Raw genomic sequence first — 26,629 nt, 5'->3', positions numbered from 1 at the left:
ATCACAATTGTGAGCCACTGCAGACAGTGTGACACTCCTGTCACCATAGGAACTCCACCTCTTCGAGAGGCAGTAGCTGTGTTGACAGAAAAAAACCTCTCATCAACATAGCGCTGTCTACCATAAGGAAGACATAGTTATTTCTACACCCTGAGAGACACAGTTATACTGACATAAGTTTGTAGCACATAGCAGTTGTAAGGAGATGGTGCATGCCCAAAATAGAGAATATGGACACTATACTATATCAAGCCTCTTCTGGGCATGGGGATTATATCAAGCCTCTTCATGGGGATTTTTCAGAGGCTTATAAATAACTTGGCCAAATTTGAACGAATGTTCACAGGGATGGCAAAAGGCACATCCCTGACACCAGGGCAACCCCTGGCCCCTCCTGCCAAATTTCAAATTCCTGCTCCAAAGCATGGAATTTCTCAACAAAATGGCTGAAAGAATTATTTTAAAATGAGCAAAATTACTCATTTTCCCCTAATCTTGTTCTCAGAAATAGCTCAACCTTTTTAATTGAAACTTTTCAGCCACATGTATATGTTATTGGAATATTACCTCAGTTAAGAATATGATATGTAATGCTGACTTAAAGCTGATTTTCCAAAAGAAAACCAAGCTTCTACATTTTAAAAATTTCTTATATAAAATAAACAAAAATCAAGAACTTGCCAACTAGTGTTTGTTACCGATACCGTACATTTGTAGGTAGTCAAGTCAGCCAGTAGAATTATAGTCCTAATTAGCAGAGCATGTTTGCTTGCTCCCTGTATCTAGAACTGGGCAGAATGGAACATGAAACCAGTATATCAACTCTGGAAATTGAAAACTTTCCTCACTTTGAAACTCTGTATGGTTAGAGATCACGGCTAGATAGTACAGTAGAGCCTCAGAGTTATGAACACCTCAGGAATGGAGGTTGTTCGTAACTCTGAAATGTTCGCAACTCTGAACAAAATGTTATGGTTGTTCTTTCAGAAGTTTACGACTGAATGTTGACTTAATACAGCTTTGTAACACTACTATGCAGAAGAAAAATGCTGCTTTCCCTTTATTTTTTTAGTAGTTTACCTTTAATGCAGTACTGTACTGTATTTGCTTTTTTCTCTCTCTCTGTGGTTGTCTGATTGTGTACTTCTGGGTCCAAATGAGGTGCGTGGTCAATTTGTAACTCTGCTGTTCGTAACTCTGAAGTTCTACTGTAATTTGTCATGTAAGGCAATGTTTTTGAATAATACACGGCTAACAATGAATATGGCTGTATTAGCAAACGATTGGCACTTCCACAGCACTTCCCCTAACCAAAGAATAATTTGTTACTTCTTACTTTTGTCCCCACAGCTCTGACAAAAGTAGTTCTCAGCACTGAACTATGCAGCACATATAAAATTAATGAAAATAGATTAGAGTGAACAAACTAACTGATCTGTACAGTTAGTACAGATCTTCCAATCCTCATGCCTCCCCCTCTTTTTATTGTTGTTGTAGTTGCTTTGTTTTGTTTTTTATTTTTTGCTTGTTTTCTAATGACAGGTAAAATCCCAGGGACACAATTATGCTACATGCTCATTATTTAAAAAATAAAAATGGCTGCCGGAACAGATTAATCTGAAACTCACTATATTTAAGGAGTATTTCTTCCTAGGACAGTTTCATCCAGCTAACAGCACATGGCTCTTTCCATCCCCCTCACTGCTGAAATAGCTGAACAAGTGCCAATACTTCTCTAATAATGTGGGACCAAAAGGATTTAAGTTTAAAAGTTAAAGGTTAAAATTTCCATAGTATTTAGGGCCAAATTCTGTGCTGATTTATACCTCTTGCAAGCCCACTGACTGCAGTGGGGTTCCACAGGGTGTATGTCAACACAGAGTGTGTCAGTGCTTAAATCAATTATTCAACTGAAGTAGATCAGAAAATACACATTCTACAGATCTGTAGTGCTAAAAATGCTCAAGCATTAAAACAAACTCTTTTTTCTCTCTAAAATGTTGTGAGATGATTTTAGATCTTACAAGAGATTAACTATACTGGCTTGAACCAGATATAAGCATGGGTACCTGTCATGTAAGCTTTCAAATGCACACCTACCTCCATGCTGAACTAAAGCATCACTGTTTATCCATTTCTGGTCTTCATTTTTGCAAAGATTTCCTATCCTGTCAAACCCTACATAGGGTTCATGATATTCACAAATAGGAAGTAGGGCCTCAAATCCAGCAAACCATTTAAGCACCTTGGGAGTACTAATGTGCTTAAAGTTAAGCATATGCTTAAGAGCTTTGCTAAATCAGAGCCTTACACAGTAAATTTAAAACCACTGGAAAGAAAATGTGTATGCATTATACTGATGAGTGTTTTCACTGAAGAAGCACACATTTACGGCCCAATCCAAAGGCCACTGACATCAATGGGAGCCATTCCATTGACTTCAGCATGCTTTGGATCAGGCTCTTTGGTTTAAACCTTGGTCCTTGTAAACTCAATAGCAAAATATGATTGATTTTCATGGGAGTAGGATTTGAGGTCAATGCACTTACATAAAAGGGTCTGCAGAAATTGGGCTCTATAATGCAATAAGTAGGTTGATGGCACTGCTGTTTGTAATGGTACAACTACTGGTTTGTTACATGTATACTTACAATTAGTCAGATTATTTTGAAAATCCAACTGCATTGCAGGTTTTTTGTTCAAATCAACAATGTCGTTCCACTGAACTGTGTGCATGTTGCACAGGTATGGGTTGTTGGTGATTTTAACTCCTCCATTAAGAATTTCTACACAAGAAAAACCAGACAAAATTAAGCAATCGCATGATCTCTCTCTTTCCTCATGAAAAGGAAATAAAACACACTCAAAATGCCATGTGGATGGAAAAGGACAATCTACAATAAATTGGGACACTTGAAAGCATAATTAACTAGCGAATAAGGGCTCAGTCCTACAGTCTTTGTACATCCAACCCCACCACTGAAGCCAACGGAAATTATGGATGTGCACAATTTGCAAAAATGGGGGTCAAAACAGAGTGGCTGAAATTTTCAAGAGTGATTTCTGATTCTTGGTGCCTCCGTTTGTGGGTGCTCAGACTGAGGCACTTCGGAAGGTGCACAGCACTGTCTGAAAATCAAGCCCCCTCTGAGGCATCTCAAATTGGCATTAAAAAAAAAAATCTCTCTAGTCAGTTTTGGGCAACACTCATTGCTCTGCAACTCTCTAAGGCCTGGTCTATACTAGAGAGTTTTGTTGACAAAAGTCAGCTTTTGTCGACAAAACAGTCCTGGTGCACACACTACAATGACCCTTTTGTTGGCAAAACTGACCTGTTTTGTCAACAAAATAAATAAAACGAGAGGCGTAGAGCCTTTTTTGCCAAACTTCTGTCAGTGTAGACACTGCTGTATGCTTATGTCGTGGTAAACGGCCTCCGGAAATGTCCCACAATTCCAATCCTCTGTGGACATCTATTTGCACTCTGTTGCTCTGCAGCCATCCACTCCTCCTCCTGTAAAGTCACGGGAAATTTTGAAGTTGTTATTCCACTTCCTGCTTGGTCGGCATCGAGAGCTTGCAACTCATTTTCCCAGCTGACCATGCCAGCTCCACGCAGCAAACGCTCTCCAGCTTGGAGCACACTGGAGTTGCTGGACCTGATCAGCATTTGGGGAGAGTCAGCCATGCAATCCCAGCTCCTCTCTAGCCAAAGAACTTTGATACCTATAGCCAGATTTCTCATGCCATGGCGAAGAAGGGCTATGAGTGGGACACGCAGCAGTGTCGAGCTAAAATCAAGGAGCTGCGGCAGAGCTACCAGAAGGCCAGGGAGGCAAACTGTTGCTCTGGTGCGGAGTCATTGAGCTGCCACTTCTACAAAGAGCTGGAATCCATCCTCAGCGGCGACTCCACATTCACCCTGAGGATGCCCATAGCCACCTCTGTGGCCCCAGGGCCACTGGACACCGGACTCATCCCCGATGAAGAGATCATTGATGAGGAAGTGAAGCTGGAGGATGACCCAGAGCTGGGGAGCGGTTCAGTTGTTGAGGATGGGAGTCAGGAGCTGTTCTCGACCCTAGAAGGCTATAGCCAGCCTCAGACCTTCAGCTCAGGCACTCAGAATGCAGAAGCAGGGAACTCTGGTAAGTGTTTGGAAGCTGATGCTGCTTGTGTACTGAAGCCATGGGGGTCATTAGCTTGGCAAAAAACATACAGGTAGTTGAAGGGATAGAAATGCACAGGAGTAGCTGTGGTTTCATGTACTTTCCCATTCCCTTGCACACCTAGGAAGTACAACTGAGAAGCAGGTTAATGCATGCTGAGATTTCACTGGTATCCTCTGGTGTGATGTCTATGAAATTTTCTTGGAGGTACTCCCTGATTCTCTGCCTCAGATTCCTTGACAGAGAAGCTGTGTTTCTTCCCCAGTTGTAGGACACTTTCCTGTGCCAGCTGTCTCACCAACAGGGCAGAAGCCTGTGTGCGTTCCTGTTGAAGAGCCTCGGACAGGGCTTTGTAGCTGTCTAGCCAACAGGGCAGAAGCCTGTGTGCGTTCCTGTTGAAGAGCCTCGGACAGGGCTTTGTAGCTGTCTCACCAACAGGGCAGAAGCCTGTGTGCGTTCCTGTTGAAGAGCCTCGGACAGGGCTTGGTACTTGTCTATTTCAACAGGGCAAGAAGCCTGTGTGTATGTCTATTGACCTCTGCTGAAACCCCTGTTTGTCAATTTCAGCAAAGCAGGCAGGAGTGCCTGCCCTGCTGAATTTGTGTGTGTTCAGGTTCAGCAAAGCAGGTTGAAGTGCTTGCTTGCTAAATTCCTGTGTGTGTTAGGTTTTGTGTGTCACTTTCAGAATATCAGCAGGGCAAACTGCAGCCCTTGCCTGCTGAATTTCTGTGTGGAGCAAGCAGAAGCGCCTGCCCGGACACCCCCCCCCCCCCCCACACACACACACTTCTTGTCACTTTCAGCGGTGCAGAAGCCTGCCTGCCTGTTGAAAGGTTTGAAACAGGGCTTAGGAGCTGTTATAAACTCCAAATATGTTTAAGAAAAAGCAAACCAAAAGCCCAGGCACAGGGGAGGAATTGAAAATCCTGACCTCTCTGCCATTTATACAAGAGGAGACTCCTTCTCCTCTGCTTTGCAAAAATTTGGTCCCAATCTGTGGACAAAACAAGCATTAGCAGATGTCCACACAGTCTCCAGTTTAGAAAATAAATTGGCCCAATACCTGGTGGTATATAATCCATCCAGCCCAAGCAAAAGGAAAACTGAGGTACACCACCTTGTGAAAGAAATTCACCCTAAAACCTTAAGAGGTAGAAGCCATTACCAACCTGACCTGCCTATAGAACAAAAACACAGGAAAATATGAGGGTAATTCCTCTGTTTTGCTTGCAATCAGAAAGGAAATTTGTAGAAGGGTATTTTAAGCAATAATCTGCCACCCCCTCCCAAAGGGGGTAGAAAAGTGTTCCTTTTATCTTCCAGAACTGCAGGAAAAGCTGGTGCCAGTGAAACAGCTAAAGAACAAAACCATGGATCTACTTTTGCAACAAAGTTTGTGTTTTATGTTTTGTGTTGTTTGTCTTGTTACTAACATTGTTGTGTATGGCATTGGGAGGTACTGCATGAAGCAGAAAAGAATCAAGCAGCACTGTAACTGTATTTACAAAAACATCCTCTGTCAGGTAGCAAAGAGGAGAAATAAAGGGCAATCAAGATCAATGAATTTGGAAGGAAAAGGGGTCCTGAAAATAGGTTTTTTTTTTGTTTTTTTTTTTTTTTTTTTTGTATTGTAGCGATTAGGGGATGTAATTTTGAATTTCAAGTGCCTGAACTTAGATATAACCAGTTGAAAGTGATGTATACTTTTTATTCTGCTGTGAAACCTGTACTACTAGAAATGAATTTGACTGTTTTACAAAAGTGCTTGTACATCCTAATTTGCAGAACCAGATGCACTGCCAGACAGGAAGGGCACAGAGTCCTGGTTATTGTGCCTCAGAATATCAAAATAGGTATTTGCAAAAATTGTCCACCAGCAATCTATGGAGATAGAATTATGGAAGGTAAGCCCCTTATCAAAATTGGCCACAGGATCTTTTTGGTTACTCCGGGTTATGAGTCAGTGGGCCAGGAGAGAGAGAAAACTATTGGATACAAGGGGGTGTAGTGCCTGGAACCCCCAACAATGGGTCTGCCTAGCCATACCTCCCTCCATAGAACCATGCAGCAGAATTACCACAGTGGGAACATGTATTTGGGATGAATTAGAAAATACCACCAAAGTTCTATACAATGGACAATGTGTTTGTGTATCATCGTGGAAAGAGGCATTCTGGGGAGGATGGGAGTACTAGCAAACCCCCTGTGGATGGATGTAAATGCAATGCACAAACCATACATACAACCTACCAAAAATCCAAGGGTACAGTACAACTCTCACTGCCAGCCTAACGGAATTTTCAGTGAACCTTGGGTTAAATTGGTCTAAAATAACTGATCACTTGTTACAGGGAGCAAAAGTAACCCAGTTTCTGCAGGTAACAAAGCAAGATGCTGGAAACAGGACTATCCAAAATTCACATTCTAATGGGAAAATGATTAGAATTGCTAAAGCAGAAAAAGAACTTACTGCATATCACTGGTATGATGTTTTTACTGGATGGTCCCCCACCTCTACAGGGATAATTTCTATTATACTGCACCCATTGTTAATTGTTCTAGTGTTAAGTTGTATTTGTTTAAATAGTATGTGTGTCTTGTGTTGCTGGATAAAAATAATGTATACTAAGTTAGAGCCACAAGCCCATATTTCCTCACAGTATATAGCTTTGAAACAATTGTATGTGACCCTTTCCACTTATTCAAGTTGAAGGGTCAAAGGAGGGATAATGTTGGCCAAAATCTTGTTTTTGAAATATATGTAAGAACAGAGCCACAAACACACCCCCTTCCTACCAAAAGGCACATCAGTCTGACTCAAAAGCTAAAACCTCAAACTGACTCTGACTGTTCTACCCTTTTAAATGTTAATTCAAGTCTGTCTGCATTTTGTATAATTTTAAGATTGTTTGTAAATGTCTGTGCTATATCCACTGGCCAGTTTATCTGTTAATTTTACCTGCTTCCAATATATTTGTAAAAATCCTATTCTAAGTACAAAAGCCACACTGCAATGTAATGTATCTATCTAATTGTGAAAGACACTGTCAAAAATGAAATAAGGTTTGCTCTAAAAATAATATGTAAGTTTTTCAGCTAGGAGTTGGCCCTGAGTGATTGAAGTGTGAATGGCCGAGCAATTGAGTTGGGTGTAGACAAAAAGAGTGATTGAACAATTGGTCTGAGTAAGGGATATCGAAACAGACATGAAGAAAACACCAGCCTCACCTAAAACGCTTGAGGGAAGAAGAAAGAAGCAAAGATGATCAAATGGCCGAAGAGGAGCCCACCCTGATAACTTTGGAGCCAGCCCATTTCAAAGGACAAAATCTGATCAGGCTTGCAACAATGTGGGTGATTGAGGATCACACCAAGAATGCAGTTGCAGCATGACAATGCAAAACCCATAGACTTACATGGGGTCCTTTCCCTATAAAATGGGACAAGAAGATGAAGGCTGGAGGTTCGGGTCTACAACATCACATCAGCCAGGAGTACCGATGCGCATCGGCAGAACCTTGCTCCTCATCCTCATGCTCTAGTCACCTGGCCAGTGACTATCATGAGCACCAAGAAGCTGGTAACTATGACATCTGGAAGATCCCTATGTATGTTTGTCTGTCTCTATCTGTGTGTGCCTGTCAGTGTGTGTGAATGTGAATGAAAGCATCAATTGAAACATGTGTCTCTGTAATTTGTAGTATTGATATAATGTTAATACTGTTTTCCTAGTGTTTACATTATTATTAATGCTATTTCACTAAGTAGAGCACAATATTAATGTTATTACAGTGTTGATACTTTTCTTTTCTTTGATACTATCTACAGAAGTTTCTGTGTTCACAATAAATGCGGCTTGTTGCCTTATCCCCTAATAAGATCCTGTAATATTTGTTATTTGGGTAACACCCAGATCCTCGATCTATTTGGATGGTTTTGCCCCCTCATCCCAAACTCACCATTTGCAGGCTGATCAAGGAGCTGTTCTCTGTGCAGAGGGACAGTGAGAATGAGATGCGTTTCATAGTGATTCATGTGTACTGTTAGGGCACTTATAATAATGCTTCTGTTCATTGTTTCTTGTTCTTACACAGATGTGTCCTTTGCAGCCAAGGTCACTACTCTAGCCGACTGCCTCCAGCTGAGAAGGAAGCAACTCCTGAGAAGCAAGGAGGAGATGTTTCAGGAACTCCTCCTATCCTCTGAGGCATCCAAAAGAGAGAAAAGAGCTTGGAGACCATCAATGTCAGAATCTCAAAAGATGGAGAGACAGGAACGGAAGGAGAGCCAAGAATGAATTTTGACTGACACGAGCGCATGATCAGACAGAGTTACTGAAGACAATAGTGTCATTGCAGACACAGTTAATGCAAGCTCACCCCCCACCCTTCAGACGTAACAGAACTTCTTTCCCTGCACTCCCCCAATACGTTACTTCCAAATTCATGGAGCGTCTCACTACCCCATTCATTCCACCCCTTCAAACAGCTATGAGAACGACCGCTGGACTTACATGCAACTGTCATAGCTGGCACTGCCCCCTGCTACTTTTCCCCCTCCAGGATTTTTTGTGCTGTAAAATGTTTTGTGTTTAAGCATAAAAGTCAGTTCTGAGAGTAATATGCACTCTTATTTCTGTGTTGCACATCACATTTTCACCTATCACTGACACACAACTACATCTGTATAGCAGTCATACAATGTCACAGCGTGGTTTCAAAAACCCCCTCCTGGGTTCTCAGTGTCAAAATGGGCCCACAATGCCTCCCTTATCTGTATGGCCCCCCGTTGCACTCCCTAATACCTCTGGCATCTGGCTGCTCATATGCATATGCAAGGCGATCTGCCTCTGCAGTCCACCCAGGGGCAAACTTTTTGCCCTTAGCTTCACATAAATTATGGAGCACACAGCAGGCAGCTATAACCACAGGAATGTTGTCCTCATTTAATAAGCCCAGCTTGCCATAAAGGCATCCCTGGCGCGTCTTTAATCTGCCAAATGCACATTCAACAGTCAGTTGGCATCTGTTCAGCCTGTTATTGAAGAGCTCCTTGCTGCTATCCTGGTTGCCTGTGTAAGGCTTCATGAGCCATGACATTAGTGGGTAGGCAGGGTCTCCCAGGATCACTGTGGGCATCTCAACATCCCCAATTGGAATCTTCTGGTCTGGAAAAAAAAGTGCCTGCTTGTAGCTTCTGGTACAGGCCAACGTTCCTGAAGATACGAACATCATGCACCTTTCCTGACCAACCTGCGTTGATATCAGTGAAATGCCATTGGTGATCCACAAGCACCTGCAGTACCATAGAAAAGTACCCCCTTTCTATTGATGTACTCCGTTGAAAAATGGTCGGGGCCAAAATTGGAATATGCGTGCCATCTATTGCCCTGCCATAGTTAGGGCATCCCATCGCTGAGAATTCTTCCACTGTTTCACGCACATTGCCCAGAATCACAGTCCTTCGCAGCAGAATGTGATTAATAGCCCTGCACACCTGTGATAACAGCGCCAACTGTGAATTTGCTGACTCTAAACTGATTAGCAACTGACCGATAGCAGTCAGGAGTTGCCAGCTTCCACACTGCAATTGCCATGCACTTCTCCACTGAGAGGGCAGCTCTCATTCTGGTGTCGTTGCACCGAAGGGCAGAGGTGAGCTCTGCACCTTCCATGAAGGTGGCTCTGCGCATTCTAAAGCTTTGTAGCCACTGCTCATCATCCCAGATCTGCATAACGATGCGGATCCCACCACTCAGTGCTTGTCTCATGTGCCCAGAAGTGGCAGGTCACCTTGTGCGGATGTTCTGTGAATGACAGCAGTAATGCAGTGCTGTTTGTCTGCATATCACTCAGCAGGTCAGGCTCCTCGGATTCGTTTTCCGATTTGGAGCTCATGATATACTGAGCGACCAGCCGCGATGTGTTCAGAACGCTGAAAGCAACAGTGGACAGTAGCGTGGGATCCATCTTTTCAGATACAGATGGCGGGTGTGCAGGAAACAGCAGGTAATGGTTGAAAAAAATGGCATGAGTCTCTGCCAGGAATGCAATAAACGATGGTACAGAAATGCAATGCACCATGGGACATCGAGCCAGCACTCATGTTGCTCTATGCTCAACTCCCCCATTCCACAATTCCTAGCAGCAGAAGGTCCCGAGTTGCATAGTGGGATAGCTGCCCACGATGCACTGCTTTCACGGTCGATACGACAGCAGCAAGTGTGGATGTGTTTTGGTGACAAAATGAGTGCTGTGTGGATGGGTGCAAGCACTGTAATGATAATGTTTTTTATCACCGATATAATTATTGTTGACAAAACTTTCTAGCGTAGACAAGGCCTAAGTGGTTAACCCTTTGCATGTCCTAGGTCTATTTGCATTGTAAAATAAGGAACTTTCCATCACTATCAGGAACCCTGGATAGTTGTAACGTGAGTGGGTATTTGAATAAACTACATTTAACTTCATTCAGATTATCTCCTTCAGAACAGGACTCTAAAGGCCAGTGCTTCTTAAACAAAGCTTTTCATAAAGATCTGAGAGTTTGCTTCAAATAATGTGACCATTTCACAATCACACTGTCTGCACCCCCACCTCACCTGATAAACGTTTCATCGGCAGCTCTCTGAGTCCCCAAGTTGAGTTATAATTTAATACAATTGTCAGTGCGTACAAGCTGTCATAAAGCACGTTTCCTCGGATGATCTGGAGATTGTCTAGTGGAATGCTCTCCACACCGTTGACTGCTATTAGCACATAACCTGCAACCTCCTGTATGGTCTGAGCAAAATCAGAAGGAACAAAACATTTATTGTAACCGGGTGAAGCTCTTTCTCTAAGCTGTGTGCTTGCAGAAAAACTAGATTCATTTGAAGAAATTATCACCTCAGATCAATGACTTACCCATGAATCTCTGGTACCCCCCAGCTCTTTATTTTTTACACACAAGCGATCTGTGTTTGATATAATTTTTCCCATAGTCTCTCTGCATTCAAAAATATTGTAACCTGATAACCAGGTGCAAAATAAATTGAGTATTGAAAACACATTATTTCAAAAGCATAAATCTGAGGAAAGATGATCTAGTGCTTGAGGTACCATACTGGCAGTCAGGAAGCTGAGTTCTGCTCCAAGCTGTTCCACAAACTTCCTGTGCTATCTGGGACAGCCAGGTTGCACCCTGTCAGAAAGTGCTTTTTGCAATACATTCGATAAAATATTTATGTCCCTTTCTTTTTGATTCCCTCCCTACAATAGTTCATTCACTTGTCCATGGACATGAGCATGAGACAAATGTAAATATGGGCAGTTCATAGTTCACTGCAGTTCATGCATTATTGCATAGGATTATCCTGTAACGTCACTCAAAATTATTGTCCAGGCAGAATGCAGCTGGCCTACTTGGTGCAGGAACATATTACACAAGTGTTAATGGGTGATGATGTTTACATGTCTGGGTTTCTTGTTACTAGGGAGATCACAGCTTTCCCCAGGTACCACCAATACATTAGTATGCTCAAGCTAATGACAAGTCCTTTTCAATGAAGTGCCATCAGCTTTGCAGTTTGCTTCACTGGTCTGACAAACCTCAGATCTGGTTATCTTTAGAACACAGTGTAAAGCTTTTCCCTGGGGGCATTGGGATGGAGGGGAACAGGGGTGAAATACTTCTCCTATTTAAAATAATTACTCCTGAGCAGTGGGTGAGCATCAGAAACACTGCTTGGTAGCTGCTATGAAATCATTGCAGTAAGTGCAGTGTATTCCAGGGTAGACAAGTATTTTAGAATTCCAGTCTATGATGTATTTAATTGACAATCAGTAATTATGTGTTTGAACAGTATTTACATTTACCATTGCATTGTATACATACTTGACCATTCATCTTCAAAAACAAATGAATTCCTTAAGCAGGTAACTCATCAGACTAGAAAGATATCTTGATTAGGAGTTAAATTATCTTGAGGTTTTGCTGATCTCACAAATGTACATTGTGTACTGGATCAGAGCAATGTGATTAATTACACTAACCTTCAGGAATGAGAGATCATGACCGTGTACCACATTTGTGATCTCTAAATTGCCAAGCACCACCTCACAGTTGTTATACATCCTTTGCAGGCTGATGAAATGTTCCTCCACACTCCCCAGCTGGTTCAGCTTGTTACTTGCACCTTGGCAAACTGTGGAGAGAAACAAAAGCAGCATAAAACAAGGATGAACACATGCAAAATGGGAAGCTATTGCCCATCCACCTTTAAAGGCATTAAATCATTATAAATGAAGAGTAAGTGCAGATTGTCACGAAAAGCAATAACACCTCTATATTGCATTTCCCGCTATCTAATAACTGTAATTGGTTAGGAACGCGCAACATTTCTCAAGATTAGAGATGGGTCAGAACTAATATCGATCCATCATCTACTTTTTGTCATGGAGAGGTCCCAATGGAAGGCTTCTGATTTTGGGACCCAGATCTAAGCGGCCCCAGGGGTTTTGTACCTGAAACAAAACTAAAATCCATGGTGAATGGCTATGGATTTAATGCCATCAAATGCTATTAAAATGGAGCCCCACTCTGAAAGGTGACTAAAAGGGATGATGAGGATTTTTGACATATTGTATCAAAGTGATGGCCATATACATATATTTGCTCCAATTGGAGTTGGAGGGTTATCTTCTTCCTCTAAACTCCCAATCCTGCTAATTTATCAGACGGTGTCCTTTTCTTCTCATAGACTTTAAGGTCAGAAGGGACCAATATGATCTAGTCTGACCTCCTGCACAATGCAGGCCACAGAACTTCACCCACCCACTCCTGTAATAAATCTCTAACCTATGACTGAGTTATTAAAGTCCTCAAATCATGGTTTAAAGACTAAGATACAGATAATCTATCAACAAGTGAGCTGTGCCCCATGCTACAGAGGAAGGCAAAAACCCCCCAAAGTCTTCACAATATCTCTAAAAGGGGAGCACAGAAGTATTATCATCCGCATTTTATATGGGCTCTAAGTTTCATCATCTTCCGAAAAAAATACTGTAGCTCAAATTAGGCCCTCGTTTTTACCTGTGCAACCTCACAAGGCAATCTAATAGTGCTTTACAAGTGTAATTAAGGGCATCATTTGGCCTATGCAATATATTACCGATGATGATGCAAGATAAGGACCCAGCATGACTTTCAGATCCCTGCTTTATGACTGGAAGTTAAGGTGGGGACATTTTTATTTTTACTTGTGAATTAAACACATTTGTATTAAAGTTACTGAGACATGGAACCCCGAAATGCTATGCCTACGGTCACTCTTCTCAGCAGAACACACTAAGTCAGGAATTTAGAGCCACCAGGTACTTCCATTACATTGAACTGGAGGGATGGTTGACTATTAGCTGTTCAAGCTTGCTGCTGCCAGCCTCACCTTCTGCTGAGCTGAGGCCAAGAGAAGCCCCATCAGACCTAGTGCATTAGATAGGGAGTCCTAGGCATGTCCAAACAATTATGCCCTGTAAGACCATTAAAGGAAATATAGGGCTTCCTTCAGTTCCAGCTCAATATGGCTGGCAGCTGTAACAGAAACAGCAGGCTTATGACTCCATGCTACACCATGGGTGTGGAAGAAGGGCCTGTGCCTCAGAAGGTCCTTTATGGATTGGGTCAGGCTATTCAGTGGCTGCTTTAGGCAAAGCATGTGACCGACCACCTGACACACACTCTTAAAAAGCAAGAGATGTGAGATGCAAGGGTACATGATGAGGGCAGAGGCACAGTTAAACTACGGAGGTAATGGGATATTTGAGTTTTTTTAACCCAATTCTCCAAGCAAGCCTATGGGGGTTGGGTCTGCTGCCTTCCCCAGCCAATCAAAGCTTGAGAAGCCCAAGCAAACTGAGTCCTGCAGGGTTCACATAGCTGCAGCCACTATAAATATTCAGATGCCTGCTTCAAATGAGAGTTGTACTGACACATTTTTGCTTTGGTGCACAAATGTACTTAATGATGTCTCAGTCTGCATTTTCAATGGGGTGGCAAGTGGCTCCACACAGAGCACTGTTGAGGTTATGTACAGTTAGGATGGGGCGATGGAAAAAATTAGTACTTGCTTGGCATTCTATTGCCCCCCTTTTAGCAAAACTAGAAGAACTGTCAAAAATGTGTACCAGTGTGTTTAATCATGATAAAAGAATGGCACTTCAAGTACTTCTGTGCGAAATGCTTTGTTATAAATACAGCCCATCTGACTGTTCAGTATTATGTAACAGAACCCTCTCTTTCCACCCCCTCTCAGCCCTCCCCCCCCCACTCATCTCATCATTCCTCAGGTTATTTTTGCACAGCTGAAATTAAAACATCTCTCAGTGCCACACCAGCAAAGTGTGAGAAGTAGAACGGCGCATGAAAACAATACACATTCAAATACTGTGAATGCTTTGGTGCCAGCTGCCTTACAAATGCACATCAATGGCCAATTCTGAGCTCACCCATCTGGTGTAAAAGCAGGAATGACTTCATGCACTTCAGCGGGAGCGGGGCTGGGCCCTTATTTTGCAGCCACTGTGTCTGCAATCAAAAGTTGACAGCAAGTCTCTCAGGGCTACACTGGAAGGATGAGCGCTTTCGTGCTTAGGGAAGAAATAATATAAGCTAAGGATATTAGATATTAGAGAAAGGGATGCAGAGAAGTCACCTGTACAAGGTTTACTTCCCAATGGATATTTTGGTAGTAGAAAGAATAGCCTAATAAAGCAGAAATAAAGCTAAAAATGAAGGTATCCAACATCAGGACCATTTACTGAACACATTTTTATTTGTCAGTACACTGGTCACCAATCAGGGAGTTATCCTTTACCAACAGTTACCACAAAATGATAATCAGATACCAAACTATTTTGCCTATCCTTAAATAGGCTGCTGCCTCATATATCAGTTATAAGAATAGGATAATACAGTGGTATGTGATATTGTTAGCAAAGGGGGACTTTTTAATAGGGTCCACTGTAATTACACAATGTAAGCCTTGTGTTACTGCACTGTGTGTTAAATGTTTAAGGTTACTTATATCTTTGAGACACAAACACAATTCTCATTGATGTCTACAAATAGTGTGTGAAGATCAAGAATAGTACATGACCCTTCCATATTTGCTTCACAACTAAATAGTAAGATGTTCCAATTTTATAGAGACAACCTTGATAGTCAGGGCTTTTTCTTATATAGGCTCCTATTACCCCCCCCCACCCTCCACCTCCTGTCCTGATTTTTCACACTTGCTATATGGTCACTCTACAACTAAGGCCTGGTCTACACTTACTGCAAAATTCGGCAGCGTCGATGGGAGATACACAAGCTACATACAGTAGCTTGCGTATCTCCCATCAATTTCCTAAATTCTAAATAGTGTGGCATCCCCACTACACTGTGCTGACAGGAAATGCCCTCCCATTGGCACAACTTTACTCATTTTCCAGGGCAGGGTGGGGTGGGGAGGGGAGGAGGGGGGATTTATTAAGTCGATTTCTGGATCGATTGAGTGGGTCTTCACTTCCGCTCAATTGATCCTGAAAAATTGATCTGTTGACGGCAAATTTGCTGCTGTCAGTGAAGACATACCCTAAATTGTTCCACTGATTGAAAAAATCCCTAGATCAAACAAGATATTTTAACTCTGATTTCAAACTTCAGTATCCCCAACTTTCAGATGCTTAAGAAGTTGTCTTTGACTCAGGCATGAGAAGTGAATTGTCGCAGGAGTCGTAAGATGGGTGCCTCTTACCACAGGACAGTCACGTTAGAAAAGCAGAAAGACGGAAACCCTACTTAGAAATAACTGAAATAACTGCAGAATGTGTTATTAATTCTGCAAATTTCAGGAGAGCAGAGTGCCAGAGTTGAGATTTGCTATTGAGCTGTACAAGCAGAATTATGTCCTTATGTTTTTCTTGGCTAACTGAAATAATCTCTCTCAAAACTTCATAATAAATAACCTGATTTTCAGCAGGTGTAAATGGGTGTAGGTAGAAGATCAGACCCTAAAAATGGTGTGTATTTTGCACCCAAATCAAATACAAATGATTTGTTGGAAGCAAAGTTTAGGTTAGGCTACTTTGGCTCTAAGACTATCAACCTACACCGACCCTCAGAACTTGACACAAAATAAGCAGGACTCACTCCCAGAGGGGCACTCATTCGTGGCACTTTGCCTCTGTTCACCAGCCAACAAAGTATTGAAGAATTTTAATCAGCCACTGAGATCACAAGTATTTCTGAGTTACCAGTTTACCTTTCAGAGATTTACATTAACAATCCGTGAATAAATTAATGTGTTTCTTTTTCTAGCTTAAAGGCAGCTTGGGTCTCTGTTAGAGCTTACAAAGCTGGCTTCAAATCCTATTGTACAATTTTCCCAAGATACCTGCTGTGTTGCCTGCCAACAAATTAAAGCTATTGTCAGGGCTTAAAAAATCCTGTGTGTGGCAAGTAAGGAGTCCTAACCATCAATTTCTGCAGAATCTACTCTTTAATAAATAATAATAATAAATAATAATAATAATAAAGTACATTTCTAGTTCTGATGGTTGCAAGGCAAGCCTTCCAAAAGGGAACCAAAGAAGTGCAGTTTTCCTGAATGTGCAGAAAAACTGTTCTGTGCATCTCCTGCTGGTGAGTGGGGTGCAGAAATTAACAAGAACCTGTTTGGTTTCATTGGTGCTGTATAGAACCAAGGAGCAGTGATGCTGACAAGAATCTTCGAATTTTCCTCTTTTGATGCCACTTGTGAAAGCTACAGGGAACCTCAGATGCGGGAACCCTTCAGTCGGAGGACCCAAAACACGGAGGCTGTAGAATAGCAAACATTCCTCTAATAGTTTTAGGGGAGGGAAGGAGAGAGAGAGCTCCTTTTCTCTTTCAGCAGCAGTGCCTGGGACAGGGCTTCAAACGTACTGGACACTTATGAGCACAGGTCTGATACAAGTGATGGAGCTTCATAACAGGTTGTAGGGATAGCGTTCTGACGGGCATCCCAGAACCCACTTCCTTCCCAGCATTTTGGAGGTAGGAAGATATTTGACAACTTTCAACACAGATTGTCATAAGCCATGGATCAGAACAAGAACATCAGCTTCAGAGGGCACAGCACTACACAATACTGCAATAAAGATTTTCCCAAAAAACAAGGGTATGTTGTCACTTGCTGTAGGGTGAGGAATTGTTTGACATTCTTTGCGAAACCTCAGCCACCAGCGTCCCTAGTGACAATTACAGATTTAGGGCCACCTTATAGCAACTTTTTCCCCTGATTTCTATTTGTATAGAAGTTACAGGGCAAGATCCTCAATTGATGCAAGTAGATCTAGTTCTATTGAGTCGTGAGCCTCTTTATGGCAATTTACACAAGCTCAGGATCTGGCTTATAGCTTTTGTGCTGGGTAAATAAGGTAAGAAAAATAATTAAACACAAAATAAAACCCCAAACAAAGAAGCAGTTGAAGAATTTCCCAAATAAAATGTTTGAAAGAAAAGGAAATGGCGTGATAACATTAATGGCACCATTCATACAATCTACAATACTTTGCTTATGAAAATTGTACTCTGAGAAGAGGATGAAGCCTGTAATTTTCTGAATGGGTTGCTGTCATTTTAACTCTGTTCTAAAACATTAGCTTTGGCCAGTGAAGGAAAAAAAAAAAAGATATTTTATTACAATTAATTTGTGAAGACTAAACAATACAGATTGATACTCTACATCTGTTGGATTATGATGGAGTATAATTTTGTCTAGTCCACAAAAACCTGGATTTGTGAAGGATATATACACAGACAATGCCAGATTCATGTCTCTAAACAGAGATTTAAGCAAAATGCATGTGTGTGTAATATACAGTGAATTAGCCTCTGAAAGCTGGATGTATTCACACTTTCTTGCACTCTGAGGGACAAATTTTGATCCCACATACCATAACTCTTTAAAAAAGTGTAACAACATTGATGCTAACATGTTTCAAACATCAGTGACAGTACTGATCTCTTTTAGGATACCCTACGACTACGTAGCATGCTATATACACAGCTCACATGTGTAAACTTTCACTTATCCTAAATGGTTGCAGCATTCTGTATTTATAAAGGGCTGCAAGAAATCAGGAAGAAATGCAAGAAACCAGATCAAACCCCTGGGTCAGAATGTTCCTCCAAACATTAAGAAAGCTGAGATCCAGATCTTAACTTTGAGGCATGGGCTAATCTCTAAAAGAAACAGACCTCCCTTTTTTCTGACTGTGAATATAACACAAATGTGGCCAACCTGAATATTTTAGATACACACAAGTGTGTGGCTGTGATATGCTGGATTGAGAACAGGGTTGCAAGTGAGGTGGTCTGGGTTCTGTTCCCAACACTGCCACAGACTAGCTGTATGATTCTGGGCAGGTCACTTAACTTGGCTGAGCCCCATTTACCCCACCTGTAAAACAGAAATAATGAGGCTGTTTATCAGTTTTTGTAAAGTGCCTTGAGACCTACTCAAGGATGAACAGTGCTACATAAAATTAAAGTATTCTATTCCTTTATGATGTTTTTCTCAGAACACTCTGTACTTTATAGTGCCAAGATTTTGTGGGTACCTTGATAGGCAATTACAAAATTACTCTCTAAATAAAGTATACAAGTAACATGAATTGTCAATAAAATTTAATAAGTGGAGGCAAATGTAAACACTGAACAAATCCTGTTCTTGTACGCACCAGCATAAACATGTATAGATATGGTTGAAATGATCAGGTAAACAGCTTGTCAAAATGCCAGGTGTAGGATAACATTTAACCCTTATGTAGGAGACTCCAGCACTGTGAGCCAAATTTGCATTGCATAGCTTAGAATCAACACTGCTCCAAGAAAGCAAAGATGAAACAGTCACCCAACACCATACACATCTTTCAAACATAAATCTATCTTTCAAACATAAATCAATTGAATTTTAGTGCTTGTAACAGGTACGAGGTTGACAGCCCTGGAAACTGAATTCCTCTTTTTATCCACAGAACTAAATGCAGGTTTCTTTTCATTGTCCTACCAAGGTGCCTCAACCTTGACTTTAAGAAAATAGCTCAGTCTCCATGGCCCTCTCAGTCCTCTGACTGTCAGCAAGGGTGCCAATTACTGACAACTGTGAATGCATAAAGAACTGGGGTGAGACCAAACCATTTAATGAATACATTTTCTAAAGACACCATATACTTTAGCGATACAGAATCCAGCCACGCAATTAAGAGGTTGCCAGCTGTAATGTAACTTGACTCAAGAGTAATGTCCAAGTGCATTAAAACTTCCCCGTTATAGACTGGTCCCTAGTCCTGATACAAATGGAAACATTTTTTAATTTTTTTCAGAAAGTCTTCAATTACTGCAATACAAATCCTGTTGTGCATGTTTTCCTAAGAACTCAAATGACCCTAGAGAATGCCATGAAACCAAATTACCATCAACCTGCATCGTCTGTTTCAGTCTACATTTTGCAGCTTATGATGCGCAGATTTCCCTCCAGCTTTGACAGATACCAAAATAAATAACCCAACAAGGTGATTTCAGAGACACTTGAGTCTATTTCCTCACTTAATGTGTTACCTATAATCCTAGTACTAGTCCTAATAATTCATTTATTTTCCCTACAGTGTTTTCAGCCTTTATTGAAAATAACTCACAACTTGGAGGATAACAGAAGCACATTTTTGTATTCTGCCTTCCAGAGCTGCCAGTCTATTTACAAATTTTCCTCTGTCTCCCTTGCAGAATTTTGCTTCTGACAGATTTCAGGATTCTATGGAAGAATAGTATCTTCCAAGGCTACTGCTCCAGACATAGCTGCCTGTGAAGGACAGAAGAGATATTAGTACTTTGTGTCCTAATATCTGTGTTGTTTGTAACTGATCTTACTTCTTACATGGGGGGGTGGGAAAAAATTTCAGTGAAAAGAAAACATTTTTAATGAAATGCTGCTCAATGTGTGTGCACATGGACATACGTATGTAATACTGTGAGTGTATTTATGTGTGTGTGTGTGTGTGTGTGTGTATCTACACACACACACGCACACTCTTTCTGCTTTCTCAACTCCTCACAAATGCACAAGAGTAAAGGTGAGTCTGGAAATCACAAGTGTTTAACTGATTTTTTTCAATAAACTTTTGGTATACAAGTTATAATTAATGAATGTAGGGCTCACAATGCAGGTAGCTAGCCATGTAAATCACATAATCTGTGATCACAAATATTTGTGGCTCCAAAACTGTGGGTATTAAATGGGAAACCAAACTGAGAGACCCTTTTCAAAATCAGGCCCATAATTTTAAAATATATACACTGGCTGTGTTTTTTGTTTAAGTCTATACTGGGTCCAAAGCCTGGTACTCATTAGGAATTAAATATTTTTCATATTTTAAATTCATACAATTTGGAGTTAAACACATAGGGTAAGAGTCTGGCCCCATTAAAGGCAATGACAAAAATCCCACTGACTTCCATGAGACTGGGATTTGACCCAGAGGGCACTGTTCAATGGAATAACCTCAATAAGCTTTTAATCAGGCCTATAAACCAAATTACAGCAGTTTTAAAGAAACTGCATGGAAAGAACCATCTTCACCCTCCTAATAACTCAAAACCAGCTGAACAGATTGCATTATAATGGGGAGGGGGGAGGTGGAGGGAGAAGGAGGAGAGAGAGAATATCTTTAAACTGAGACCAAACTTGGAGAATCTCAATAGCAAAAGAGAATTTTTTAGAAAGTTATGAGCACCTGAAAACAGGGAGCCAAAAGGAAACACTCTCTCACTCTCTCTTCCCCCCCGCCCATCTTAGCAAGCAGAGAAAACAAAAACATTTTTCAAGTTCTGTTTCTGATTAGGGCTATACAAGGCCACACAGATGCTCTCAGCCTGCAACCTGACCTCTGCTCACAGTGGCTTTACTTCTATGATGGAGAAGTTCCCCTAATGAGTGCTTTCATTGTTTGCTATTGATTCTTTGGAACTCATGTGAAAGCAGCAACTTCTGCATACACTGTGGGGCCTGAGGAGGTTCCCAAGGAAGTAGCCCAGTTGGAAGCAGGTATGTGTGACAGCTTTCAATGTTTTTTTAGAAAAGCTGCAATGAAGTTAGGATATTTTCTATTTATTTTAATAGGTCAATGGAGTTGTAGTAAAGCAGGATATCCAGGGAGGAGGATACACCCAACAAAGCAGTAAATGGGTTTAAAAGGAAGGATCCCAAAATTGTTTTTTGCCTTCATGGCAAAAGCCCATCCACAGCATACACTTCCAATCTGTTGTTTGGGAGATAGCAAGAGCAGTTTATATCACATTACCAGGACAGAATAACAAAGGCCAATGAATAGTGTCCAGTCATGTTTATCTGGTTAGTAAGCTTAAGCTACTATTTTGCAATGAATTTCCATATACTGAACATGGTTGGAAATTGCCATTTCAGACAGAAGGTCCACAAGGCCATCTTTTTCACCATGTAGACCGGATCTTTCACAGAAGCACTGAAGTTCAAGATGGAAAAGATCTCTTAGGTGATTTGATCCATTTACCATTGTTTTGTGAAGCCTCAATTTAAAAATGTCCCACATAATGAGGCTGCATTCATTTTCCATTTGTAATTAAATCATATTATAAAAGCAACAGCAACAACAAAAATCCTCCTTTAACACCTGTGTTTTTTTTTAAAAAAAGACGTTTCCACTTAAACACACATCATTCATCTGTTCGGGTACAGAGAAGGCATGCGTTTTCTGGAGACTTTTAAAAAAACCCCAAAACCTCAATTATTGTAAGTGGAGGCATAGTTACCACATTTCAGGATCCGTCCTGGGTGACAAAACCGTGTCACAATGTTTTTCCTACTTTGTGCCGTAGAAAAACATTTGCATTGCTACGCTGCTTGGACAGGACAGTTCAGTGACCGACTACAAGGGCAAGGCTGGGTTATTTAGGCAGGAGTCTGAGGCCACACTGCCTCAGGAAGAGTTTGGAGAGGAACTGTGGGATCTTTGGTGTGCATGGGGTTGTGCCCATGCTGCACCACACAAAAAGCCAGCTCATACTAATGTGTGCCTTCCTGGACTTCCCTGTGCGTGCCAATGCAGAAGGGAGGGTGGAGTCTTGGCCACGCCTCTGCTCCATACCTTGCAGCCCCGCCCCCCCCCCCACTTTGAGCACATGTTCACCCCAGATGAGTACATGGGCATAGCTGCTCCTCCAAAAACAGGGTCCGCAACTGACCCCAGACCACATGGGCACTCCAAGGTTGAGTGAAGATTCCTTGCTCCCTCATGCCCCAGCCCTGAGCGCCTGCGTGTGAGCCATGGAAAAAATGGCCCTCATACAGGCTATTTTTAAAACATCCTGAAAGCTGGTCTTACGCATTACGAGACAGATCCATGTAAGATACAATCCCTCCAGGGCTGGCAATACTTTCCTATGGAAACTGGGAAAGCACAATTTCAAGCTCTTTTCAGTAAACCGATCAAAGTAGTAGTGTTAATGTTACAAAGAAAGACCAGTGGCAAATAGGTGGTTTGTCAAGATGAATACATGCTGCCTGACCAGAAAAAGAGCAACCTATGATACTACAAAGATGGGCACAGAATTTCAGAGGCTTGCAGTGAAAGGGGACTGGGAACACTATGCATAATTAACCATTTAAGCAAAGCTTTGTTAAGTATCTAGTGGTAGTTTACATGGAGGGAATAGGGGATGTTTCTGTGTTTTCTGACTTAAATTACATACTGTAGCTCAATGTAAGTCTTCCAAGAAAAAAATAAATAGAAGCACAAATAGAAAAACAAAACACATACAAACAACACAAAATCCCGCAAACAAAAAAAATCTGCCATAATTTGCTCTGGGAAGTTTCGGAGGGGGGATAGGAAAAAGTGCCCAAAATACAATTAGTGATCAGACAATGGAGATGTTATGTTCTCCTTTGAAAAGAGTGGTTGCAAACATAAAGCCCATCAAAACTCAGCAGTTTTCGTTTAATAGCACGATTAAAGACAAAGCATTTGGGCACTGAAAACACTGCCAGAACAGAACTTCTAACAATTATCTTTGCATGTATTCAAATCCTATAATTTAGAACATCACAGTAAAAAAAAAAAAACCCAAAAAACCAAAACCAAAAAACCCACTAATCATCATCATACAATTTTTGGGTCTGTATCCAAGGAGTGTGGTTTGGAATACTAGAACTACACATATTGATTCAGACTTCTAGACACATTTGGAAAAACAATGACAGAACTCTTAAAATCTATTTAGAGGGGAATCATATTTGCAAAAGAAACCAGCCCCAAAACTAAATACACCATGGTGGAGACAAGGAACATGCCTTGGGGAAAATCTTCCCAACTGCTTTTTTATTTATATTTGTTTTAATGAAAGTAATTTTTTTCAGACATAACTAATTTTGTTTGTTTCCCTTTGTGATTTCCAACAAAATCCAGTGTTTGGAAGCAAAAACTAGACAAATACAGCCTGGAAATAAAGGTGCATATTTTTAACAATTAAGGCAACTAACCACTGGAACAATTTACCTAGGGATGTAATAGAATCTTCATCAAGACTGGATGTCTTTCTAAATGATACGCCAGAGCTCAAACAGAAGTTTTGGGGCTTAAATGCAGAAATTACTGGGTGAGTTTATATGGCCTGTGCCATGCAGGAGGTCCCTTTTGGCCCTAAAAATCCATGAATGTTTGCAATTTTTGAAATCTATTGCAATTGAGTTTGTGCTCTTGTAACATAAAGAAGAACTTTCATATTTTTAAAATGCATTTTGCAGGCTATTTATCTGTAATACTGACTAGAACATTGACCTTCTCTGAGTCATTATAATCAACTCCAGGAATTAGGCTCAATCAATGTCAGCAATAAAGGAGCGGCTTTCAGAATCCTTTGGAGGAGATATTGTACTGACCAGAAGTTAAATCTCCTATTCCATTTGTTTCTTCCTCCTTTTAGAGAGCAGGAGATCAAAAAAGATCTGTCTATCCATGGCTGTGTTTGATCTGTTGCTAGAAGTTTAATGACAATGCTATTTGCATAATCAAAGCTGCCCAAAGTGCAGTCAGAGTCAAATGTAGACAACTGAGCTTTAGTCTACAGCCCACAACTAACTTCTCTATGTAACTGTAGGGAGGAGACAACCCTAATTTATCGCAAATGTTATTGCCAGTGAATTCAAACAAGCCATTTCCAATAGAGACTCAGACTTTACGGCCAGAGAGGACCATCATGATTTTCTAGTCTGACATCCTGCACGTTGCAGGCCACAGAATCTCACTTACTCCCATAATAGACCTATAACCTCTGGCTAAATTACCAAAGTCCTCTAATCATGATTTAAATACATTATCTATTAGTGAAGATACATATAGCCATAATATTTACCTATGTCTGTATTTGTTTTTAATTTGAAACATTTATATACACACACACTAAGACCTCTACTGAGACAGTACTTAAGAATACTTGCATGTGTACTGAAGTCCATTGAATGGAGTCACATTAGTATAAATCTGGTGCAACAATGCAGAGTCTGCCTTTCTGAGTGTATTGTGACCCTGATGTGCAAAATATCTAGTCAATAAAAACATTCTTTAGCTTGCAATTTTTAGGCCATACACCCAGTATGTACAGAAGAGTGAAGTCTCTGCCCGGGGCAGCTCATCTGCCCAGGCAAATAAGAATTCCCCAAAGCTATCCAAAATTCCCAAAAGCTACAAAATACAGTTTTGCAAATTCTTTGTAATTGGATTGGTTCTATTAAAAGAGAATTGGTTCAAGGACAAATGGTGATTTGATTTAAAAAGCAGAGTGGCCACTCATGCATTCCCAGAATACTGGACATTCCAGAACTTCCAGGAATGGCATGACTCTGCCCCCATCAGTGTGATCTCGCATGAACGATGCATGTGAGGTTATGCTGGCCGGGGTGGAGTGGTGCACTCTCCCAAATGACATCTCCTCTCCAACACCAGACAAAAACACAACAGCTTTTATCTTAGTACTGGAGGGGGGACAAACCTTAGGAAAACAGGTTTAAAACCAGATGAATGGCCTGCCTATTGAAATGTCACAACTCGTTCTCTCCAGGAATGATAATGCAATGCCAGGAAGTTCAAAGAACATAGTGCTGTGGCAGGCTCAAATCTTGACGTAGTTAATAGCGCCTCAAGAAGCTGCCTTGTAAGCATGGCAATTTACCATGCCCAGGAGTCACTCTATAAGTGCACTTCTATGGTAACCATTGCTTGAAAAGAGCATGGCAGTATTATATCACTGAAGTCTGGACGGCAGGGGGCCTGAAATGAGGGCAGGGATGGTATCTGCACTTCCTCACCCTCCGCCCCCATGGGACAGGCACCATGTGTGGGGTGCGGGACACCTACGCGGATTCCCCGGCCCGTCTTGTGCTCCACTCCCTGTAGTGGCTCCAGTAGTGGCTCCAGCTCCCAGGTCTGCCTGCTGCTTCTTCACTCTAAATAAGGTGAGCTTTTAATAACTGTTAAATTATATATTAGATGGGGGTGGAAAGAACTATTTTGTGATTTGTGCCTCACCTATCAAGAGAGTCACAAGCTGTCGCTAGACTCAGCACAGGCTGACTCAAGTCAAAAAACTTGGAGCAGTACTTTATGCCCCTGTCAGCATGCTGTTCTAATAAATAATAGCATTACAGTGGAAAGGAGACAGAAAAAACCTGCTGTGCAGAAAATCAGCTAAGCATTGTAGTGTCAGGGGCACCCTCTATTAATGCAGCTAAGGAGAAAGCTTCCCCTCTTTCTCCCCGCCTTTTTTTTAAGCTGGGATCTCAGAGAGATCATACACTGTACAGTTAGTCTCTACTATGATCTTGGCCCAACCTTGTCTGTCTAAATGCCCCACTAACCCTTGCAGCACTGACAGAGACAGAGCTGTTATTAGCAACAAGCATATGCGCGCTCTTGTAAGGTCAGTGTTGTGTAAAGTCTGTTTTCTAATGGATTTTCAAGTGATGGAGAGGTCAAGTACAACTGCCGTATCTCAACAAGTCTGTATTTATGGGAGAGATGTATGATCAGGGTTTGGTGTTTTAAGATCAACACTTTCCTATTTGGGAAAATAACTGGATCGTAACAGATACAAGTTTATGCCCTGTGAGCTAAGAAAATTCATCCTTTATGTTGTTTGTTCTGGCATCCTGTCAGGATCGGTAAGATATTACAGCTTAATAGAAAGAAACTGAAGACACGTACCTGGGAAAATATGGGAGTATTTTTCAGTAACATCATGGATTGCTTAGGACAGATTCAAAATAGTTTAAAATTTGTGAAATGATATTTTGAAACATGAGATTGTACCACACCAACATTGTAATCTATGGGATTTTGTTACTATGCTGCAGTTATATATTTCTG

The 26,629-nt window shown here is 41.3% G+C and overlaps 1 protein-coding gene across 5 annotated transcripts in view; it reads right to left on the bottom strand.

Annotated features, from left to right (window-relative positions):
• EGFR (epidermal growth factor receptor) overlaps positions 1-26,629 on the bottom strand; it is a 218,716-nt gene that overhangs the window by 64,084 nt on the left and 128,003 nt on the right. For all 5 annotated transcript variants that reach the window (XM_067550361.1, XM_067550365.1, XM_067550363.1 and 2 more), the window contains 3 exons: positions 12,203-12,354; positions 10,771-10,951; positions 2,652-2,786 (listed from right to left, as the gene is read on the bottom strand). In XM_067550361.1, the coding sequence (XP_067406462.1) occupies positions 2,652-2,786; positions 10,771-10,951; positions 12,203-12,354 (468 nt within the window). The remainder of the gene's footprint in view (positions 1-2,651; positions 2,787-10,770; positions 10,952-12,202; positions 12,355-26,629) is intronic.

The sequence above is a fragment of the Emydura macquarii genome, unplaced genomic scaffold, assembly GCF_026122565.2.
Source record: "Emydura macquarii macquarii isolate MOO-44397 ecotype Brisbane River unplaced genomic scaffold, CSIRO-AGI_Emac_v2 contig_1263, whole genome shotgun sequence".
NCBI lineage: Eukaryota > Metazoa > Chordata > Testudines > Chelidae > Emydura > Emydura macquarii.
This window is presented reverse-complemented; position numbering and strand designations above follow the sequence as displayed.